Source organism: Xyrauchen texanus, chromosome 4, assembly GCF_025860055.1.
Source record: "Xyrauchen texanus isolate HMW12.3.18 chromosome 4, RBS_HiC_50CHRs, whole genome shotgun sequence".
NCBI classification, from domain to species: domain Eukaryota; kingdom Metazoa; phylum Chordata; class Actinopteri; order Cypriniformes; family Catostomidae; genus Xyrauchen; species Xyrauchen texanus.
Genome location: NC_068279.1, coordinates 27,767,308 through 27,786,342, shown reverse-complemented (window position 1 = coordinate 27,786,342; position 19,035 = coordinate 27,767,308). Strand labels below are relative to the sequence as shown.

General features: G+C 38.1%; 1 protein-coding gene across 3 annotated transcripts; it reads right to left on the bottom strand.

Annotated features, from left to right (window-relative positions):
- Nucleotides 1-487: 487 nt before the first annotated feature.
- Nucleotides 488-17,185, bottom strand: LOC127643088 (guanine nucleotide-binding protein G(I)/G(S)/G(T) subunit beta-2-like). 3 transcript variants are annotated; one of them, XM_052125647.1, is made up of 11 exons: nucleotides 17,063-17,185; nucleotides 16,698-16,850; nucleotides 12,268-12,377; nucleotides 8,311-8,349; nucleotides 8,107-8,213; nucleotides 5,850-5,913; nucleotides 4,565-4,727; nucleotides 4,242-4,308; nucleotides 1,994-2,195; nucleotides 1,433-1,649; nucleotides 488-1,173 (listed from the first exon to the last, which is right to left on the bottom strand). In XM_052125647.1, exons 3-11 carry the CDS (start codon nucleotides 12,322-12,324, stop codon nucleotides 1,067-1,069), a joined length of 1,023 nt encoding a protein of 340 aa, XP_051981607.1. In that variant the 5' UTR covers nucleotides 12,325-12,377; nucleotides 16,698-16,850; nucleotides 17,063-17,185; the 3' UTR covers nucleotides 488-1,066. The 3 variants fall into 3 exon arrangements, with proteins under 3 accessions (XP_051981607.1, XP_051981608.1, XP_051981609.1); XM_052125648.1 differs by lacking the exon at nucleotides 16,698-16,850 and having other exon boundaries at nucleotides 17,063-17,183; XM_052125649.1 differs by lacking the exons at nucleotides 16,698-16,850; nucleotides 17,063-17,185 and adding an exon at nucleotides 16,366-16,636.
- Nucleotides 17,186-19,035: the final 1,850 nt, after the last annotated feature.

The following is a 19,035-nucleotide window of genomic DNA, read 5'->3' as shown; positions in this document are numbered from 1 at the left end:
ACTAGAGAGTAAATCAAGTACAGAAACGTAAGTTTACATGAACTTTAAAAGTTTGATTTGAGTCTTACAATTATCTTTTCAAAATGACTTGTAAATGCTTTAATTCGACTGAAATTATACCGGTCCACTTTTTGAGAAGGCTGACTTACAGATAATGTGTGTGTAGCCTGGCTTTATCCAGCAGGTATACATGTTAATCAGACGAGAATTGGCCTTGGCCAGATGTGATGCTGACATCCTCAGCTGATGTCCTTCCTTTTAAATATGTATTACACATTCATGTATACTCAAGACTGACAGATGACGACTGTAGCTCGATTATATCCGCGCATGTAAACATACTGACTATAAACTAAAGTAAATTCAAATAATGAGCATTCACACAACCTCTCATGTATAATAATATATATATATATATATATATATATATATATATATATATACCTGTAGTCACATATAGTGGCACCAGTTTTTATATATGTTTTTTATTTTATTTTTTCACTTTCTTTATTCTCCATAGGGTGTGCCACACAGGGAAACAAATTATAAGCATGTAAAAAAAAAACATGAACATAAAAATGTAAGACAAAAACATATATTATATACAGTAATATGCCGGCATATGCATCTGTAAAACATGACTACATGAAGTGTGATTTAGGACATTTCGGCTGGATAACTCAACCCTGCCTTACATTTTTCATCATCTGAACTCTACATCATGGAAACGGCACCGAAGGCTTATGTTTGCGTGTAGAGAACAGAATGACCAGAAATGCTAAATAAAATGAATAGTCTTAAATACTTTTGAAAATTAAACAAAATTAATCAAAAGTATGCAAATTGTGAGAATGATGTTTAAAAAGAAAAACTTTGTGGGTTGTATGGTGTAAACTTATAATAAGTTGTCATATATAGTACATACAGTTATTGTCTTTGTCTTGCATGTGTCTGTGCACGTAAGTGTACATCATATGTACAGTAAAGTACATACCGTGCATATAGTATGTATGAGAAGTGAATACTGTGTAAGATATGTGAGCATTGCATGTGTGTGCGAGTATGGTCAGTTCCAAATCTTGAGGAAGCTGTCCCAAGAACCTGTAGACACAGCCATGCCATCATCTGTTACCCCAAGACAGCTAACACGATTGTCATGGCCAGCCAACACTCCTATGAGAGAGAGAGTGAGAGAGAGAGAGGGAGGGTGTGAAGGGCTTTAGTGTAAAGACATTGCTTCATTTGTGCTGGAAACAAATTCTGGAACCAAATCTAGCATTTCCAGAAACCACTCTTTTTCATTTAAGTTCCGTTCCCCCAAAACTGCTGCATCTGTCATAATTTCCTTGTTCCTGGAACTCATAAATTACAAATGAAATGCTGTGCAAAGGGTTACTGTATTCATGCATAATAATAATGCTAGTGGGTTCACCTGCTCGGTCTCCCTTCATGGCATCCCAGATGTTGCAGTTAAAGTCGTCATAGCCGGCGAGCAGGAGGCGGCCAGAGCGAGAGAAGGCCACAGAGGTGATGCCACAGATGATATTATCATGAGAGTATAAGCAGAGCTCCTGATCGGCACGCAGGTCAAACAGTCTGCAGGTGGCGTCATCTGAACCGGTTGCAAACGCACTACTGCTGGGAAAGAACTGAAGGAGAAAATAATTAAAAGGAAAGGAGATATACTTTGTCTCATAAGTATCTGTAATGTGTTTCACTTTTAAAAGGCTTTTCACACTATGCTTAACCTTGGATTAATTTTTTCACCCCAGTTGAGGCCAATTTTAACCGTGGAATAACCAATGTTTCACACTTGTAATTTATATCCAACTTATATCCCTGGGTTATGAATCTCTGCAGGTACTGTGGTGCCAAAGGTAATCAGTAACAAGCTAAAGTCTGAACAGTGTGAAACATGGAGCAGGATTACTTTAACCCAGGGTTAAAAATAATTTGAGGTGTGAAGAGCCCGTAAGTTTCTATTTGTGCTCACACAAACTGCGTTGATGTCTGACTCGTGACCAGTGAACGTCTGTCTGCACATGCTGTCTCTGATGTCCCAGAGTTTAATGGAGGCATCACAGGCCCCAGAGATGAAGGTCCGTGAGTCTGGAGCCAGCGACAGGCTCATTACATCACCGCTGTGACCCGAGAACAGCGTCGTCTGCTGACTGGTCTCTATGTCCCACAAAGCACTGAAAACACACATTCAAAAAACAAGGTTACACAGTACAACAACCAGAACAGAGGATTGAACTGATACTATCAGAGTATACTGAGAATAGCACACAACATCATTGGTAGTAGCCTACATGTATTGCACTGTGCGTTTCAACTTCTATCTTTAGGAAGGAGAATTAAGTTGTCACTACATATACAAAATACATTTATATTTTCCTTTATTTTGATAAGATGAGAAATCTCAATGAGATTTTCAGGTTTGTATGTTCTCATGTTATTTATTGCCATATGTTTTATAGTTGTGTTTAATGGTTCTGTCTGTTTAATCTGGCGTAATAAAATGAAGTAGTATTATGATTATTATTCTGTAATTGTTATTTCAGATCCAAGAGTGCAAACAGATTTTAACCGTACAAATACAGTTGAAGTCAGAAGTTTACATAAACTTAGGTTAAAGTCATTAAAACAAATTTTTTAACCACTACACAGATGTAATATTAGCAAACTATAGTTTTGCAATGACACAAGTAATTTTTCCAACAATTGTTTACAGACAGATTATTTAACTTTTAATTGACTATATCACAATTCCAGTGGGTCAGAAGTTTACATACACTAAGTTAACTGTGCCGTTAAGCAGCTTGGAAAATTACTGAAAATGATGTCAAGCCTTTAGACAATTGGCCAATTAGTTTCTGATATGAGGTGTACTGAATTGGAGGTGTAACTGTGAATGCATTTTACCTTCAAACTCAGTGCCTCTTTGATTTAAGATCATGGGAAAATCAATAGAAATCAGCCAAGACATCATAAAAAAATTGTGGGCCTCCATAAGTCTGATTCATCCTTGGGAGCAATTTTCAAATGCCTGAAAGTACCACATTCATCTGTACAAAAAAATAGTACTGAAGAATAAAAACCATGGGTCCGCGCAGCCATCATACCGCTCAGGAAGGAGACGCATTCTGTCTACTAGAGATGAACATAGCTTGGTGCGAAAAGTGCAAATAAATCCCAGAACAACAGCAAAGGACCTTGTGAAGATGCTGGAGGAAACCGATAAGTATCTATATCAACAGTAAAACGAGTCCTATATCGACATACCCTGAAAGGCTGCTCAGCAAGGAAGAAGACACTGCTGCAAAACTGCCATAAAAAAGCCAGACTACAGTTTGCAAATGCACATGGGGACAAAGATATTACTTGTTAGAGAAATTTCCTCTGGTCAGATTAAATACAAATAGAACTTTTTGGCCATAATGACCATTGTTATGTTTGGAGGAAAAAGGGTGAGGCTTGCAAGCCAAAGAACACCATCACAGCCGTGAAGCATGGTGATAGCAGCATCAAGTTCTGGGGGTGCTTTGTTGCAGGAGGGACTGGTGCACTTCACAAAATAGATGGCATCATGAGGAAGGAAAATTATGTGTATTTATTGAAGCAACATCTCAAGACATTTGGTCGCAAATGGACAATGACCCCAAGCATGCCTCCAAAGTTGTGGCAAAATGGCTTAAGGACAACAAAGTCAAGGTATTGGAGAGGCCATTACAAAGCCCTGACCTCAATCTGATAGACAATTTGTGGGCAAGGAGGCCTACAAACCTGACTCAGTTACACCAGTTCTGTCTGGAGGAATGGGCCAAAATTCCAGCAACTTATTGTGAGAAGCTTGTGGAAGGCCACCCAAAATGTTTGACTCAAGTTAAACAATTACAGACAATGCTACCAAATACTAACAAAGTGTATGTAAACTTCTGACCCACAGGGAATGTGATGAGAGAAATAAAAGCTGAAATAAATAATTCTCTCTACTATTATTCTGACATTTCACATTATTAAAATAAAGTTCCTAACTTACCTAAGACGGAATGTTTTCTAAGATTAAATGTCAGGAATTGTGAAAAACTGAGTTAAAATATATTTTGCTAAGGTGTATATAAACTTCTGAGTTCAACTGTAAATGTTAATGTCTGCTGTATATTGCATAGTATACTATACTGTTTATGCAGTACTATTTGTTCATGTGTTCATATTTATTTTGGGTCATGTGAACACACCAGGTTGTGTCTCCTGAACTTGTGATAATTTGATTGTCATCAATGAAACGGCAACAGGAAAGGTAACCTAGGAAATGAACAAGACAGGAAGTCAACATGACACACCCTGAAACTACACAGGATAGAAAAGAAACATCTGAAATCTGATTCCCTTTAGTTAGAGACACACAGAAAAAAATCCAGTTTTAAACAGTTAGTCATCAAAAACACATTTGACTACCACATGCAAAACAATATACAAATTGTTCTATTGATCCTGTGTTTTCATGTTTTCAGAGATGTTAATCACTTCTTTCTAAATAAAGATGTGTGTGTATTCATACCTGTGTGACCAGGGAGTTCTCGACTGACTCTAACATTGCCCTCTCTCGTCTTTAAGCTGTATATAGAGCAAATGTTGTCCAGACCACCACAGGCCACAAAGTTTTCAGATGGCGCATATGCACATGTCATCACCCATGATGACCGTAATGGGATGGCGTGAATCTGAAGTTCATATCAATATTACTCATTAAACATTACACATTAAAAGAAGTTGTTTGGCAATAACAGGGATCACATGCTGATAAAGTGCTGGGTAGAAATTACATAATCAAGTAATTCTAATTAGATTACATTACAGAATACAGTTACTTTATTATGGATTACATATCAATTACATATGCGATTAGTTTTGGCTTTCAAAGAATTGTGTGTCGGGGCGGTGGAAGGTGGTTCTGCTCAGGCACTGACAAATATTACATTGTTTGATTTCATGTTTAATAAAAGTGTGTAAAGGAGTGTAATTTAATATTTGTTATTTAATACACTTTAAATTAGATTATCATCGAAACATGGAATCAGATTAGATAACCTAAAAAGTGTAATCTAACAACTGGGACTTAAAAATGAAATGTCTTTAATATTGGTTTGTTCTGAGCAGAAACTGTATTTTTTCATTTTGGTTCCTGCGTTCATTAGCCTTCTTTCCAAATGGTCACCGGTTAGAATGAAATAAAAGAACAGCTAATAACATTCGTTTTAAAATGACTCTGTGTTACGGGTGAGTGATATTCCAGTAGCAGTGTTTCCAGATCTCTCAAGAGAAACAGTGTATTTTTTGTAAATATTTCAAATATTAATTTGGCCATCCACAATCAATTAACAATCTCTCAGTTAATAGCGGTGTCCTTCAGAATCAAAGGACATGTTTATGTTCTTCTAAAAAGAGAGAAGCCAAATTTTTCTGGCAACAGGAAGTGTAATTCCGAAAATGTACTCTTATAAACCCTGTGGTCTTTGGTTTCATGAAAAAATTGTTGTAACAAAATTAACCGGTTATTAAATGGTTACCGGCATTTAATCATGTTTTCACTCCAGAACAACCGAAAGGGATTTCGTTTCTGTTTTCGGATAGTTCTGCCAAAAATTTCGTTTTCATTCCTTAAACCGTTTTAGTCCCTGCTAAAGGATTACATCACTGATTATAATATGATTTGTGTAATTTATAATCAGTACTCTTTTTAAATGTAATCAGATTACAATTCAGAAGTAATCTTCCCAACACTGATAATGTTTGCAACAGTTTAATGTGCTTTTTATATGTAATACTTTGATGGTTTGACAGACCTTGTTTGTAGTGTGGCTGTCCCAGACGATTAGTTTTCCATCCTGTGAGGCACTAACAAGAAGCCTAAGGAGACGTGGAGGAGATTGAGAAGACAATAAAAATTGGGATTATGTAAAAATTTTGACAGCCCTGATTTTATTTTTATTTATTTTTTTTAGTTTGACAAGAGCATTTTTTTTTTTTTATACAGTTAAGTAAGCCAAGCAGCCTTGTAGTATCGTACCGTACTGCAGTGTTTCACAAACTGGGGTACGCTTACCTCTGGGGGTATGTTAAGTTATGGTGGGTACACAAACAAAATTCTGAGATTTACTGTTCTTTTAATTTCATCCCAGTTGCATTTCTCAATTAATTTCTCGCTCGCAAAAAAATTGTGCACCCACTATTGTAGAAACACCAAAATTGTCCTGTCAAAAAGGTCAGATAAATAGACCTTATTCACGATAGCGCCATCTTTTTTTATGGGATTGACAACGAGGCTGTGAGGGATAGACTTTAATTCTCTTCAATGGGCTGTACTGCATTTTAAAGTGTTTTTGGATCGTTCTGCAGACAAAATATTGATAAAATATCTGTCCAAGAACATTCAGTACACAAAGAACACCAGACAACATGAGTTGAGGAAAATCAGATTTGATCTAGGAGCTATATACAGCTTTATACTGTTTGTGCCATTGAAGAGACTAAGTCTATCCCTCACAGCCTCACAGCATGCAATAAATTATGAGTTATTTATACATAGGCCACTACAGAGCAAAAGATGTGTAAAAAGTCCAGCAGCAAAAAAAATTTGGGATCATCTATCTTTTGGCATAAAAAAAAAGTGCATCTACTAATGCGTTCTGTGAGGGCACAACACACGTGATGCAAGTATTTTTTTTCACCAGCCCAGCGCACAGCTAGGTGATGTAGCTAAGTGATAGATAGAAAGTTTTTTTGCATGATTTTAATTTGTATTTTTTCAGCAAATTATCTATACCTTGCTGACAGTGTCAAATGTGGCTAAAATAATAACCTTGACTGACCGCACAATTGCGCAGACCTGCAATGCTTGAAGTCAGCTGGCAATGCCGTACCTGCAATGATGCAGTACTGACACAGTACTAGCAGCAATTTCACAATGAGGGTGGGTGTTTGCAAGTTATGTGATATCTAGTACACTCATCTCATTAACTGGTAAGCAAATTATTCAATCTGTTTATTATCAATATAGCATGTACAAATATAACATGTTTGATATAAGGGAGTTGTTTTACAAAGCTAATTATGTTAAATATACTGTACATATTTTCAAAATAACTCTATGCCTTAGTAAGGGGGTACGCAAAAGGATTATGAATGTTTGGAGGGGTACGTCAAGGAAAAAGTTTGGGAACCACTGCCATACTGTGTATTCACTATTGGAGATTAAATTATTAAATTAGTAAATTATAACTTGTGGTTTGCAAAGTAAATTTAAACAGAGGCCACTTTTTCTATTTTTAATCATATATTTTTTAATAATATAATTTATATAATTATAATAATATAATTTATCTATAATTAAACCATGCATAATGACAACAGTTCTTTGAAACAAAGTAGTATTTAAAAAATATATTTTACGACTATTAATCAAATTATTTCCCTCAAGTTGTAGATGAAGAAAATCAGCTACTCAACAACATATCAATTGTTATTGTCCTCATTTGCACTAGCACATCAATTTGCATGCAACAATAAGCTTATAAACAAAACATATAGCTTTCACAGTTGCACCACCTTTATTTCCTGCTTTATATAGCTCGCTGGCTAGCTAAAATGATTCAAATCATCAAGCTTGGTTTTCACATGTCCTAAATTTACACAGCGAAGCCTTTGACTTTACATGGTTATTTACAGTTATTAGAAAACCTTACAGTTGTATCAGTACAGGTGTTGCCCTGGTGCGGCATACCCGTTGCAGCCGAATATGGGATTTTAAAACTACCTCAAACAACAGCTCAATTTAATAGTATTTGTTTAAATTAATTTCCACTGTGACACTAGTGCGGTCATTTGGGTCAGTGTGTCTTGTTGTTCATTGTCTTCTGTGCTAAACTAAAAGCAGGTGCAAAACCAAAGTCTACTCACAAAACATTGAGTCATCCATCCACATATGCTACATTTAACAAGTCTGAGAGAAAAGGGAGCAAAAAATTATCTTTGATGCCAGGTGTGAGAACAGACTATGAATTGGTTGAAGAACAGTTGTGTCAAGGTTGTGGATAGATATACCTGGAGTCTGAGCCCCAATGCATGGCGTAGATTTTAGCCAAATGCCCACGCAGTGTGCGCCTTGTCCTCATCTGTATCCGCCCCACCGGGTCTAGTCCTGCAGTAATCTACCACACAGACATACACAAAATGAGTGGAGACCTATAGATCTCTGAGGATCAAGTCAGGATTCTCATTTGTGTCAAAAATATAATTATGTCTCACCTGAGTGAGTGTGGAGTCTCCACATGCTTTCCTGGCGTCCTGTGTGACAGAAGATGATAAAAGGTGAACTGAATTATGCTGTCACCATTTGAAGGTGAAAGAGGGATGGGAGGTATGACTGGAGAATTGCATGTGTCTATTTTTCTAGTAATCATGATATCGCAATACACACTTAATTTTGACAAGAGTTAGAGTGTTAAGCCACTGGAAAAAGTTTTATGGCAAGCAAAGTGGACTAATTCACTAATTCTAAAACCCATAACTAATACAGTCAGAAAATATAGATCAGTGCATCAGTTAATTTGTTGAACAGCTTACACAAGAAAAAACATCTTCTATCATCTTTGGTTAATGATGAATCCTGGACATGGCAAGAAGGTAACTAAGTTTTAGGAGCTAAGTTAACACTAATTTAACATAATGCAACAATGTTTGTTTGACAACCCCTCCTCTTTGTAAATACTGTTAAGACAATAGATAGTTTAATATAGTAGTAGTATTAATACTACTGATAGAGTCCCAAGTTCAACTTTATATAAGTGTCCATAGTATTATATTTACATTGTTCCTTATGAACTAGAATAATTACTATGTACAGCGCTTTGAAAAAGTATTTACCCCATCCTTATTTCTTCTGTTTTTGTGTATCTCTCATACTAAATTATTTAAAAAATTCCAACAAAATCTAACATAAATCAAAAGCAATCTGAGTAAACACAAAATACAGTTTTTGATTGATAATTGTATTTATTGAAGCAAAGAAAAGTTGTTAATATCCCCATTTGGGTAACTAAATCCCCAAAACTATGGCTCTGCATTCATAATGGGGTTCAGCTGGACTAGACACACCCAGGCCTGATTACTTCCAGCCCTGTTCAATCAAATCAACACCTTAATAGAACTTTTTCAGCAGCATGAAGTTGGCTAAAAGGTCTCACCCAGTAGAACACTATGTCAAGCTCAAAAGAAATTCCAGAAATGATGAGGAAAAAGGTTAATAAATACATCTGGGAAGGATTACAAAGCTATTTCAAAGGCTCTGGGACTCCAAAGAACCACAGTGAGAGCCATTATCTTAGGAATCAGGATCTAAACGCAGCTTTATTAAACTGAAATACAAACAAGAACTGACAGAGAAACCAAGCGTTTAAATACACAAGGGAACAAACAAGGGAACAAGGAACACCTGGGGAAAAAATCAGGGAATGAGAAATAATCAGGCAGAACCAATCAAGGAATAAAACTACAAAGGACTACAAAACTAACAGGAAACAGGATCTAAACAAGAATTTCAACATAAAAGTACAAAAACAAAAGACAACAGGGAATATGACAGAGCCCCCACTTTAAGGAGCGGATTCCAGATGCTCCAGAAAAGCACGAAAACAAAAAAACAAATTGTCCATGGAGTGAAGGGAAAACATGAGGCTTGGGGGGGGGGCATAAGGAGCAATCAGGCAGTCCAAGGGGGCACAAGGGGCAAGGAGAGCAGAGGAACATGGCAAGGTCAGGGAGCGGATCAGGCGGGCGGCCAGGAGACCAAGGGGACCACAACAGATCAGGCGGCCGGCCAGGAGACCAAGGGGACCGGAACAGATCAGGCGGGCGGCCAGGAGACCAAGGGGACCAGAGCAGATCAGGCGGGCGGCCAGGAGACCAAGGGGACCGGAGCAGATCAGGCGGGCGGCCAGAAGACCAAGGGGACCAGAGCAGATCTGGGAGACGGCCAGGAGACCAGGGCAGATCCGGGGGATGGCCAGGAGACCAGGGGGACCAGAGCAGACCAGACAAGCGGCCAGGAGACCAAGGAGACCAGAGCAGATCAGGCGGACGGCCAGGAGACCAAGGGGGCCAGAGCATATCATGACTGGGTCAGGGGGCCTGGGAGGCGGCCACAGGACGGGGACTGGGTCAGGAGGCCTGGGAGGCAGCCACAGGATGGGGACGGTGGAAGGCTCAGGGGGCAGAGCCGTGTAAGGCTCTGGGGGCGGAGCCTGGGGAGCAGAAGCCTTTCTTCTTTTCTTTCTCCTCCGGATGGTCGAAGTTGGCAAAGATGGCTCTGGGACGGACGAGGCTGGCAACGCTGGCTCTGGGACGGACGAGTCTTTCAGCTCGTTGGCCGTGGTAGGCGTTGGCTCATTGGCCGTGGCAGGCGTTGGCTCGTTAAGAGGATTCTCAGATGCAAACATCTCTCAAATGTAATTTTCGTACTCTTCCCACGTGTAGTTCCCGGTCTCCGGTAATTCCCTCCATTCATTGGCAAGGAGGGCGATCTGGTATAGGGACTTTAAGTGGGCATCAGCAAAACCAGTGCATCTGGCTATGCTGCTGAACAGATGAGAGTATTCAACGATAGGGAGGTTCGCTCGGCTCAACCGGACAAATACTGCTGCTAGATCCATCTTTTGGTCAGTTCTATTGTGATGAGACAGGCAAGGAATAGGCAAGTTATAAACAAACAAGTAAACTCAGAGCAAAAGTAAAAACAAAACACAGGGAACCTGGCACAGCATAGACAAAATCATTCATACATGCAAGAACTGACACAGGGAAACCAAGGGCTTAAATACACAAGGGAACAAACAAGGGAACGAGGAACACCTGGGGAACCAATCAAGGAATAAAACTACAAAGGACTACAAAACTAACAGGAAACAGGAACTAAACAAGAATTTCAACATAAAAGTACAAAAACAAGAGACAACAGGGAATATGACAATCTCCAAATGGAGAAAACTTTCACACAGTAATGAACCTTCCCAGAAGTGACCGACCTTACAAAATTCCTCCAAGAGCACAGCGACGACTCATCCAGGAATTCACAAAAAAGCCAAGGACAACATCCAAGGAAACGCAGGCCTCTCACACATCAATAAACGTCACTGTTCATGACTCAACTATCAGAAAAAAAATGATCAAAAATGCCATCCATGGAAGAGTGGCGAGGCAAAAACCACTGCTAACCCAGAAGAACATTAAGGTTCATTTGAATTTTGCCAAAACACACCTTGATGATCCTCAAAGCTTTTGGGAGAATTTTCTGTGGACTGATGAGTAACAAGTGGAACTGTTTGGAAGACAGGGGTCCCATTACATCTGGTGTAAATTAAACTGAATTCCACAAAAAGAGCATCATACCTAGGGTCAAGCATGGTGGTGGTAGTGTGATGGTGTGAGGATACTTTGCTGCTTTAGGGCCAGGGCGACTTGCAATAATTGAGGGAATCATGCAGCAATAGAATGATCCAAAGCATAGAAGTAAGTCCACCTTTGAATGGCTCAAAAGAAGCAACATTAAAGTTTTGGAGTGTCCTTGTCAAAGTCCTGACTTGAACCCGATTAAGATGCAGTGGCAGGACCTTAAACGGGCAGATCATGCTCGAAAAACCTCCTGTTTGGCCAGATTAAAGCAGTTCAGGAAAGAAGAATGTGCCAATATTCCAGTTATTGGAAGTGTTTGATTGCAGTTGTTGCTGCTAAAGGTGGCACAACCAGCTATTAAGTTTAAGGGGGCAGTTCGTTTTTCAAATTGTGTGACATATGTTTTGGATAAATTTTTTGCTTAAATAAATAAATATGTATTTTTGAAAACTGTATTTAGTTTACTCAGGTTGCCTTTGTTTTATGTTTTATCTTGTTTGAAGATCTAAAGCAATACAGAAAATGTTAAGAAATCAGGAATACTTTTTCAAAGCACTGTATATAGCCAGTCAATCATTATTGCAAAATAAACCCAGACAGTGTGATCAGGAGCCCAAATTGACGTGTGTCATAAAATTAGCTATGTAACTATATAGTAATTTAAGTTACAGCAAATTGTATATAAATGGTATAATGTAAATATAGTCTAACATATTAAAATGTTATATTCTCACTTATTATAATTTATATTACAGAAGACACCAGAAGAAAAACTCAAAAACAGCTAATTGCACTAGTATAACTACTAGGACTCACTCTGATCTGATTCCGCAGTTGCTCAGCCTCCTGTCGAAGCTGCTCAAGCTCACTCATCTTGAAATGACTGATAACCCTTACTCTCTGACCTCTCTCACCCCCTCAGACACCTGTGGATTTAAACATTACATATCAGTCATGTTTGAGGCCATAGGGTTCTTGTTGAACCTTGTTGAGTATCACAGGCAGTTTGTAGACTTTAAAGAGCAGCTGACCAGCAATCACATACATTTCTGATAAAGCAACTTAATAATTACATAATTACACTGTTCTATAGCAATGTGATTGAAAATGTAAAAAACAAAATAAAAAAATCACTAAGCTTAGCAGGTTTTACAAACGTAAACAAACAGGAAATACTGTACATATTACATGCAATAGTGACTTAGAAATTCACTGCTGGTAAGATACCCGAAAACATAAGCATAAGCGCAGCATCTGTGTAGGCCTACAGATCAAATAGCAGTCAGTCAGAAACACAACAGATAGTGGTAACATTTTACAATAAGGTTCCATGCATTAGCATTAGTCAAAGCATGAGGCATCATGAACAAACAATGATAAATATATATATATTTTTTACTGCATTTATTAATCTTGTTTAATGTTAGTTAATAAAAATACAATTGTTTATTGTTAGTTCATAGTGCATTAACTAATGTTAAAAAATATAACTTTTGATTTTTAAAATGTTTTAGTATATGTTGAAATTAACATTAACCAAGATTAATAAATGCTGTAAAAGTATTGTTCATTCTTAGTTCATGTTAAATAAAATTAAAACGTACAGTAAAAAGTTACCCAAATAGTAAATCGTGTAAATGTAAAAATCAAGCCTAAAAGCAACTCACACAGCGTATTCGATTATTTGTGTGCACTGAAAAAAATGTGAATTGGATTTACTTAAAATATTTATGTAGCATTTCTGCATCACACTTCATAAGTAAATTTAACTCATGGTCAGCATAACTAGAAAATCTTTATTAGATATATTGGATATAAACAATATTAATGTACTATATGTATCATGTATTTTGTGTTGTAAACTTAATGCAAATTAAGTAAAGAAAAAAAAAAAAAAAATATATATATATATATATCTGTATGTTTCTAAGTAGAAGTAATTTATTTTCATCCATCATGGCTGTGGAGCCAACAAAATTATTCCAGATTATAAAGATTTTCTATTCACAATTTTACATGTATAACATATATATTTAAAGAGAAATAACAGTGAGCAACACTGAAACATTTTACTGTACATATTTGCTGCCAGGTCTAGATTAACATTACATCATAATTTTTAATCTGGTATAATCTACTGTAGCTAAGAATCTATAATATAATAGGCTTATTGTTCCGAGAGCCATTCCTAACACAGAAACAAGATTAGGAATCAGGATTTTGCATGCTTTTTGTTCAACAGAAAAATATGTCCCAACCATCAAACAATCACATTCTTCTGAACAGTTTTACTTAGCATGTTTTCCTGTTAGAATTTTTCAGATCTCTGTATGATTACTGTAGCAATGCTGATGGGAGCTTTGGTACATGCATGCAAAAATCAATGTTATTACCCCCTTACTACATATTAAAGAGCCTAACTCCCTAGCACAACACCATGGTAGGCAGAATGCAATTCAACAATGTGTGGATCTCCAAGGGTCAATCCGAGGGAACTTCACACAAAAAAGCATCAGTATAGGTTCCTAACCCATCCTTCACCACGCATACAAAGAACAAACATAAAGAGCCCACAACCATCACAGAAAAACTTATATCACAGCCCACTACTGAGAGAGAAGTAGTAATGGTGTATAATTCCATCTTCCCACAAAACATTTCAAACAGATATATGTCATGACACTGAATCTGAGAAATTGAGATCCTTTTATATTAAATCCTAATGCACATTCTAAGGTCTCTTAAGCCATGCTCTCACTACACAACGTTTCTTGTCATCTGTCATCTTCTTTTTGAAGCAGAGCAAATACTATACAACAGAACGCAGACAAGGTGCTCAAACTACAAGATCTTTGACAAGAGGCATCCCCGGTGGAAATAAAAACGTTAATAAATCACGCGAGAAATGAGAGTGATTATGAGATTATACCAGAAATAAATGGTTTCGATCAGCAAGCTGTCCAAAAGTGTTCTGCTCCCTGATTTTGTCAGAAAAACTAAAGAATAGATGAAAAAACTGTCAAGTACAGTGCGTAGACCATATATTTATTTGTTAAAAATTATTAACTGTTAGTTTATTATACAATACAATAACAATTAAAATGTAATTAATTATGATCAAATTGTGGCTTTCCATTCTTGTACATAAAGATGCATGATAAGATGTGATTGGGGGAACATGTTCACCCTTGTTGTTGCATCGCTCACACTACAAGATCATGTGGCAATAATATCAAGCATGGTGTGAAAAAATCCCAGCGTCTGTGACTGCTCAAGACTGAATAAGATAACATCACTGAACAGCTCATACTTAACAAGCATAGCCGACTTTAGCGAGCACCGATTTGGCAGTGATCCAGCATTTTTGTTGCAGACCTCGGAAATCTATCTGCAACAGCAAAATCAGACCAAAAATCGTGTAGTGAGAGCCTGGCTTACTGTGCACAGTGAGTCTATACAATGGCATTGGTAACTGGAAACTATTGCGTTTGGATTATGCATCCAGGCCACTAGGTGTCAGTGTAAACTGAGTACACCTTTAATTGCTGCACTTTCCATGCTTCCATAATGCTTTCTTGATCAATGTGTAATTGAGTCAGGTATTCAGCTACAGGTTGATTTACCACAAGGAGTATCATTCAGAACATTAAAAAAACAAACATCTAGGCCTATTTTATATTTTATTTCATTTATTTATTTCTTCTTTTGCACTGTTGGATTTTGTTACTCTCAGAACTACGTAAAATATTAAGACCTAAGAGGACTTGAGGGGGCTCGCGGCTGATAAACAATTATTTGAGAGCAGTAGGCTACTAACAAGTACTTCGCCTCAGTAGGGAAATATATCAAAACTAGAGATGATGCTGTCCACGTCGCAAAACCCAAGTAAACGGTTTTCAACGTCTATTTCAGAAACTCGGATGAGTTCGAGATGCCCCATATGTTGAAACATGATGCTCCGTCATCATGTACCGATGAGCGCAGGCATTTTAAGAATGGCGAATCCACAGAATCATGTTCGGCTGAATCACCGGTCCATTACCGTCAAAAACGCTCCGATGCCCACGGGAATAACACGTCACAATGATAAATGGATTTGGGTCTACTGGTCCAGTAGAATGGACCACAGAGAAATGCCAGGATTGGCCCCACCACTTACTGCTGAATGAAGAATGACATGCATTGCACACAATCTGCATTCTGCAAGCATCTCATAACGAGAAAGAGTGAGAAAAGTAAGCGGTATTTCTATCATTTACTGCCACCAAGGCAACTGCTGCTTTCGCTGGAGCCGTTTCTGGCCGTGATTGCTGTGCAAGCTTTTAAACAGTTGCGTAAAGGTTAAATGTACGGGGGGTTAATTTCATATACTACGTTGACACACAGTTCCCCCAACGTGGGGGTGGAGGGGCTCCTAATGTTATAAGAACGTTTTTATGTATTATTATTATTATTATTATTAAATTACAAACCTTTCCAGACAGTTCCAGAACAGTCTACGCCCAAAGCAATAGACATGTGCACGATTAACCTACTGTTAAATTGGTACTGTCAAAAGCGTTTAATTCTCGACTCAAGCCTAAAATGAGCCGATTAGCATGTAGCTGGATCGCACCTTAAAGTACAGACGTGACAGCGATAGGATATATCTCCTTGATATTCATAGGCCTATTCACTATGAATAAAAATATATACAGTGCGGTGATTTAATGACAAAACTGGCAACATCCCAAACGATATCGTATATAAATGTATGAATCCTCATATTGCAAAATCAAATTAATCATTTAAATCATGTAAAACTCAGATTTACGGATGCCCGCCCCCTGCCTGTGCCAGAGGATGAAGTTTTTTTTATCCATATATCCATCTGGGCCACAACATTCTGATGGATCTCATTTAATAGCTGAATACCTGTTAATATTCCTGTTTGGCTTTTGGTCTCCCGTAAAGTGAGTGGAATGCTGTAGCGCATGGCGGAAGTAATTAGCTACAAAGGGAATTTTTCATATCAGGACGGCATGGACATACTCTCAGTTATTTCCGTCTGCTTCCTTATGCCTCTGCGACTCTGTCTTTCATGTATGAAACGCATCAAAACGATTTTATCATGAAATTATGAGCCACCATTTCGTCCTCTGATCGTTTAGGGGGGTGGGGGGGCTTTACCACAGTCCCCGAATCCAAAACAGCTCGTTTGCTTTTGAAACTTATTTTTGAGCCCGAGTAAGGCAATGTATCCTCACCAATAAGGAGTCCAAACACCGTAAATCTCGCAAATTAAGCAAATGCCGTCGCTCTCTGTATATTGTGTTGCTTGTTCCTCTCCTCTTTCCTCCCAAGGGTCTTCTTCCTCCGTCTTTCCCGTTCCGTTAGCTTCGATTTGACCGTCGCCTCCTCTTCCAAAAAAAGACAAATAAAAGAAAAATCACAGATCCCGTTAATCTTCAATGTAATTAAGATAAAGTAACCAAAAGACTTGGCTGTCTCTCTGGAGGAGCATGTAACCCATCCATCAGATCAAATGTGACTGTGCCAGAACAGGAGGCGGGGTGAATACAACACAAGTAACAGAACAGTTTTCTAAATCATTCAAATAATGTGCGCTTACTCGGCTGTCAATTCTGTCCCACATGAAATCATTCGGTCTGCATCAGAAACACGTCGCATCACATATGCTCGACTCAACCACACCCATTTTATTGCGAATGTACCACTGCAGAGCAGCCCTCCGCCGCCACAGAGCAGCTCGGGGGGGGTGAGAGCATGGAGCTAAATTCATGACTAAAGTCTTTAAAGTCTTTGAAGCATAAAAGCATGTCGAATTGCTTTTAACAAAAATTAAATGCATTATATTATTAGTGCTTTCATTTAAATGTGTTGGATTTACAGTTCTTGCATTTTGGGAGGCTGAAATTGAACATTGTTGTATTTTTAAGCAAAAATGAAACGATAAATATTCACCTTCCAAGTTTGTTTCCAAAATATTCAGTTCATTTGAAAATATTATCTAGATTTTTCGACAGGTAAAATTCAGCCTGTTCTATTTCACTTAACAAAATTTGGTTCCTCAAATTCAGTCGTTCTAATTCGGAAATTCAACCTTTTACATCTGGGTACTGCAGGAAAAGCATCAGAGTACCAATGCACACTCTCAACCTGGTGCTATTTGTTCTCACCAGTAGGTGGTGCAATGCGATCACGTGTTGACTGCTGAAGACCAAAGCTACATGTAGCGAGAACAGCCGCGTGCGTATGTTTTGACAGATTGTTATTCAAAATTATTCATTGATTGAAAAAATACATATTTAATTTGCACATGTGAATGGGCATGAAACACACCTTTCCACTGATTGTCAACACACAGCATCATCAGTTCCTCAATGAATGATATCCACCACAGCGCAGCTTTTAATGTAACTACATATTATCTCTCTCTCATTAAGCAACTGGACTAAGGAATGGCTGTGACACAAACTGTACTAGTCAGGGAAGGGTCTATAAACAGGGCTTCGTGCCAACATTCTTCTTCTTATGATGTGTGTTCAGACCAGAGGCGTCGAGAGCGTCAAATCGACCGGAATTCATTCATTTTCTATGGCAGTGGCGCGTCCATGGCTGGTGCGTCTTGGGTAATGAGCTTTGACGCAGTTTGGCGGCAACCTATTGGAATATAGAAGTGCTCCACTCTAGCGAAGTCTAGAGAACACAACTGTGTAAACTTTGGTTCCCACCAAACAATAGTTCCAAAGACAAAATGGAGGAGAAACTAATTATTGTCGTGGCGGGTTTTCCCGTAATATACTGATCTGTCCCTGTTTTCTTACAGGAAAATATGTATTTTATTTCGGTAACAAACAACCATTATTTTAATTACTTTCTGCCATCGATCGATTTCTTACTTTCACATTTAAAAGATTTCATGAGGATGTACGCTACTTGTGATAGGTCGGCAAAAAGATACCGTTCGACATGGATGTTTTGTGGCCCCTTTAAATATAGTTCACAAAGCCAAGCATTCCGAACGAACGTTTTGCCACCTATTTCTACATCAGAGCGTCCACATATCTTCGATAGCATTATTGGCAAGGCAGCCAGAACGAATTTTGACGCTCTCGCCTCTTCTGGTCTGAACGCACGGTTAGGCATGTATTCTGCAACCTGTGCCAGAGAAATATTAGTTGTCTGTTTTAGAAATAGCCTATTTATGTTCCTCACATCTGCACGCAAAATTTCTTAGCAAACTTCTTAGACACACAGCCTATTTTATTTAGCTGTCAGCTATAAAAAATCTCTATCAAAAGGTGTGGCAAAGCTGCGCACAATGTGACCCACTGGACCGCGTGGAGCGGTTGCATTTACATTGTAGTGAAGCGCAGTCCAGTATGTAGAATGCATTGGCTTTTAAAAATGTTTATAAAAAGATTGCAGATACATTTTCCAGGTTATTACATAACTCGGATGTTTGAAGCACTGATTGCTGTTTAGGTAGGCATTATGTATAATGTACTAAGGTGACCAGTTCTGAATTAGAAACTTTTTTCCATGGCTGGGTTTCCCAAGGCACTAACTATAACATTAGTG

Excerpts from the sequence above, each read along its gene's own strand:
- LOC127643088 (XM_052125647.1), bottom strand. The coding sequence starts at position 12,324 with ATGAGTGAGCTTGAGCAGCTTCGACAGGAGGCTGAGCAACTGCGGAAT. Across the intron at positions 5,914-8,106 it reads CATTGGGGCTCAGACTCCAG|GCTTCTTGTTAGTGCCTCAC; the intron begins GTATATCTATCC and ends ACGTCTCCTTAG. Across the intron at positions 4,728-5,849 it reads ACAGCCACACTACAAACAAG|ATTCACGCCATCCCATTACG; the intron begins GTCTGTCAAACC and ends TATGAACTTCAG.